We start from the raw sequence: 3,813 nt of genomic DNA, 5'->3' as shown, positions 1-3,813 counted from the left end.
AGAGAGAGAGAGAGAGAGAGGGGGAGAGACAGAGACAGAGAGAGAGACAAAGAGAGGGAGAGAGGGAGAGAGAGGGAGAGAGAGGGAGGGAGAGAGAGACAGAGAGAGAGAGGAAGGGAGGGAGGGAGAGAGAGAGATCAGACATACTTTAGATTTCTCTGCCACAAGGTCAAGACAGTCAAAGTAGGAAAGGTCACTCTGTGGCTCATTAGGATTATCAAGTAATGGAGCCATTGCCTACATAAAAAAAAAAAAAAATAATAATATGTATTCTAAATTAAAATAAAAAGTTAACTTAAAATAAATACATGTACATGTAAATACCAAATAAGGCAATGGGATACAGTTTATCAAAAGCCAGTACATGTACATGTACAGCTTTTAAAATATAATTAATCAAAGAGACCACAATTCATACCATAACATCTCATATTACACACACACACACACATACATGTACATGTACACCAATGCATGATCAAAGAGTGAGAATTAGATTACAGAGGAGGGACAGAGACAGTGGGCCAGACTCACCTCAATGCTTCTCAGAGCATTGTCACATTCCTTCTGACCAGGACCAGATGTTGAGCACAAGTTCAAAAGAGCATTAATTGAGTCAGTGACTGCCCTAGCAGCAGCAGCTAACTGATTCTGGACATTAGGGCCAGAAGGATCAACATGTAAAGCTTTTGCAGCAACCAGAAGTTTCGATGAAGTTATGGAGTTGGTACGCAAGTATCCAAGCATTTCTTCTCTGGCTTCTCGCTTCTTTGAGGCGCCGACTAGCATCAAACCGGCTTTGAGGAGCTCTTGGAATTGTTCGGAAAAGTTTCCAGTTGTGACGGCTTGTTGGTCTGGTGTTCCTCGGGCGGAGCTTACCACTTCAGCACTCGCAACGTTAAGAGCAGCTGCTGCTGCACTGAGATTTGATTGTAGCGTCTGGTAAGATTGACCACCTGCTGATGGAAACTGAGAGAGTAGAATAAAAAGAAAAGTAGAATTACATTTGTGAATATTAGCTTTAATTTACTTTTATCATGATCATTATCTCTCTCTCCTTCTATCAATCTCTATCTCCCTTCCTCCCTCTCTCTCTCTCTCCCTCTCTCCCTTACTTTATCCTGCTGTAAAGCTAAGCTAGCCTGAGCAATAGCCTTGATAGCATTCTCATACTCGATCACTCCGGGTAGACAGTTCACCATGTGATTCAAGGCCTGAGACACATTCTTAGCTGCCTGTGCCAGCCTCTGCTGCTTGTTGGAGGCCGTTGGGTTCTCTAGGGTCTGCTTCACCTCCGATATAAGACCAACGCTTTGATCCATAACCTGCTGTGCTGTCATTATGATGTAGTCCTGAGTTTGACGGTCTTTAGTAAATGCAGCCACACCTCTCACTGAACTGGTAAGGACCTGGAGAGAAAGAGGAAGAGAGGGAGAGGGGGGAGAGAGAGAGAGGGAGAGAGAGAGAGAGAGAGAGAAAAGGTAAATGAAAATTATACATTTTGTAACTTTAATAACAATCTACAGCACATTTGTTACTAGACTGCAATAATGACAACAATGAAATTGGATGTTTGGTATCTTGTGATAACACAAAATTGTGAAAGTAAGTTAAAAATATACACAATATACATTAACAGATACTGCATTAGTTTTAATCTACATGTACACATGTAGATTCAGTAAGATATGCTCAGTATACACATACATGCATGTACATGTACATCCTCATTAACTATCATCAGTAATTATCATTATCATCATTATCATATTATACTACCTGGAGGGCATTAGCAGTGTCCCGAGCAGCAATACCAGTATAATTCTCGTTTCCCTGATTAGCAGCTGTTAGTAATTGCGCCATTGACGACCCGACGGTTTTACTGGTAGCCCCAAGCTCAAGAGAGCAACTCTCAACAGTCTGTCCTGGTAGAGGGAGGAGTTGACCTTGAGCTGCTTCACGTTTGACCTCAGCTAGTTCCTTAGCAAGACCCTTGATGACGTCCATGGCACTTTCAAGTTCCAAACTACCACACACTTCTTGAGCCTAGGGAGAGAGAGGGGGAGGGGGGAGGGAGGGGAAAAGGGGGAGAAACAAAAAGAGAGAGAGAGAGGTACATCAATATACATTTGTATATTATTTTACATTACATATGTATGTAACCTAGAATCTTGAAACACAGTGCACACACACACACACACACACACCTTCCATCTCTCTCTCTTCCTCCCTTCCCTTCCTTACTTTAGCTGACGAAGCTCTCAATTCGGCCAGTGCTGCTGCTGTAGCTTTAGCAAAGTTACCCAGCTGAAGAGCTGACGCCTGATCACCAACTGTAGGCACGGCAGCCTTGGCTGCTGCAACCATCTTAACAGCAGGCTAGAGGGAGAGAGGAAAGGAGAAGGAAAAGAGAAGGAAAGAGCGAGATGTAATTGGGATAAATAGAGTATAAAATAAAATAGACACTACAGTGATAAAAGTACTAAAATTCAATAAATGTGACCATAATTGACAAAAGGGCCCTTATGGCGGATTTTAAAATTGATCATTATAATGGAAAATATCAACCTGTGAGTGCTTTGTTAGACAATCATTGTTTCTAAAAGTTTCATGGTAACTTTTTGCATCCTGTTGAGTAATTTTATGATAATTGGGGCTAAGGAAGTTGGATTTCTTAGGCTAGAAAGACAAATTTCACTACCCGCCATAAGGTACCTTTTGTCAATTATGGTCACAAATATGAATGTACATGTACTGCACAATCATAATAATTACACTATAAAATTGGAATACAATTAGAAGACAAGAAATCACAATCATATATCAATGGAGGCATAGGTGGAATACATTCTCCATTGGATACTTACGGGGACCATTGCTTGGGATGAGTTTATGAGTCCCAGTTGAGCTGAGGGCGAGTCCTGGTTCTCCATTGAGGTACGGACAGCTTGAACAAGATTAGATATCTGTTCAGCTACGGCTTTGCAATGATTCATTAGCTGATTCTGACTAGCATCATTCCTATGGGAATAACAATTAAAATAACATACTGTATATACATGTATAAGTATCAGATAAAAGTTATAAATTAGAGCTCTCTCCTAGCCATTGTCATAAAACACCCTGTACTATAGTACAGGGATTTTGGCCCGATTTTGGAGAAACTTTAAAAATTCATAAAAAATCCAAACTTGATCGGAATCAGCTCAAACTTTCTACACAACATAAGAACATGTATATGCATCAGATAAAAATATATAAATGGAGAATTCTCTCTTTGCTAATTTTGATGAAATACCCTCTACTATAGCCCATGCTTATAACTACTATTTAAATAATATATACAATATTACATCATTATTACATCATTACAATACCTGTTAGAGGCTCCTGCTCCCTGGGCAGCTGCAATGAGTTGAGTGGAGACAGCGCTTGCTTGTTTAGCCGCCATTTCCAACTTCTTGATTGCCTTCTTCTTCATGGCTGACATTGCAGTTGCATTAGTTACAGCACGTAAATGTTCGGCAGCCATTCTTAGGTTCTTCTCAGCATTTTCATCCTAAACAAACAAATAAATAAAATAATAATATTAATAAATATTGTTTAACTACTTTATCAATTCATAATTCTTAAAACTATATTATGTTAATTAAAATTGGTCTTAGAGGAAAAGTGATAATCAATCTGTATCTTATATCATTATAATTTATAAATAAAATAAATAAATAAATAAATATGAGATCATGTACATGTACATGTACCATGCATACATTTAATCTTCGCTTATTAACACAAATCATTTGAATGAGTGTA

General features: G+C 39.1%; 1 protein-coding gene across 1 annotated transcript in view; it reads right to left on the bottom strand.

Annotated features, from left to right (window-relative positions):
- LOC100641624 (talin-1) overlaps positions 1-3,813 on the bottom strand; it is a 22,266-nt gene that overhangs the window by 9,284 nt on the left and 9,169 nt on the right. The window contains exons 21-27 of the mRNA XM_019993581.1: positions 3,378-3,559; positions 2,868-3,021; positions 2,245-2,379; positions 1,780-2,046; positions 1,116-1,409; positions 535-969; positions 148-237 (exon numbers count right to left, since the gene is read on the bottom strand). Of these exons, the coding sequence (XP_019849140.1) occupies positions 148-237; positions 535-969; positions 1,116-1,409; positions 1,780-2,046; positions 2,245-2,379; positions 2,868-3,021; positions 3,378-3,559 (1,557 nt within the window). The remainder of the gene's footprint in view (positions 1-147; positions 238-534; positions 970-1,115; positions 1,410-1,779; positions 2,047-2,244; positions 2,380-2,867; positions 3,022-3,377; positions 3,560-3,813) is intronic.

The sequence above is a fragment of the Amphimedon queenslandica genome, unplaced genomic scaffold, assembly GCF_000090795.2.
Source record: "Amphimedon queenslandica unplaced genomic scaffold, v1.1 AMPQUscaffold_13491, whole genome shotgun sequence".
Classification (NCBI taxonomy): domain Eukaryota; kingdom Metazoa; phylum Porifera; class Demospongiae; order Haplosclerida; family Niphatidae; genus Amphimedon; species Amphimedon queenslandica.
This window is presented reverse-complemented; position numbering and strand designations above follow the sequence as displayed.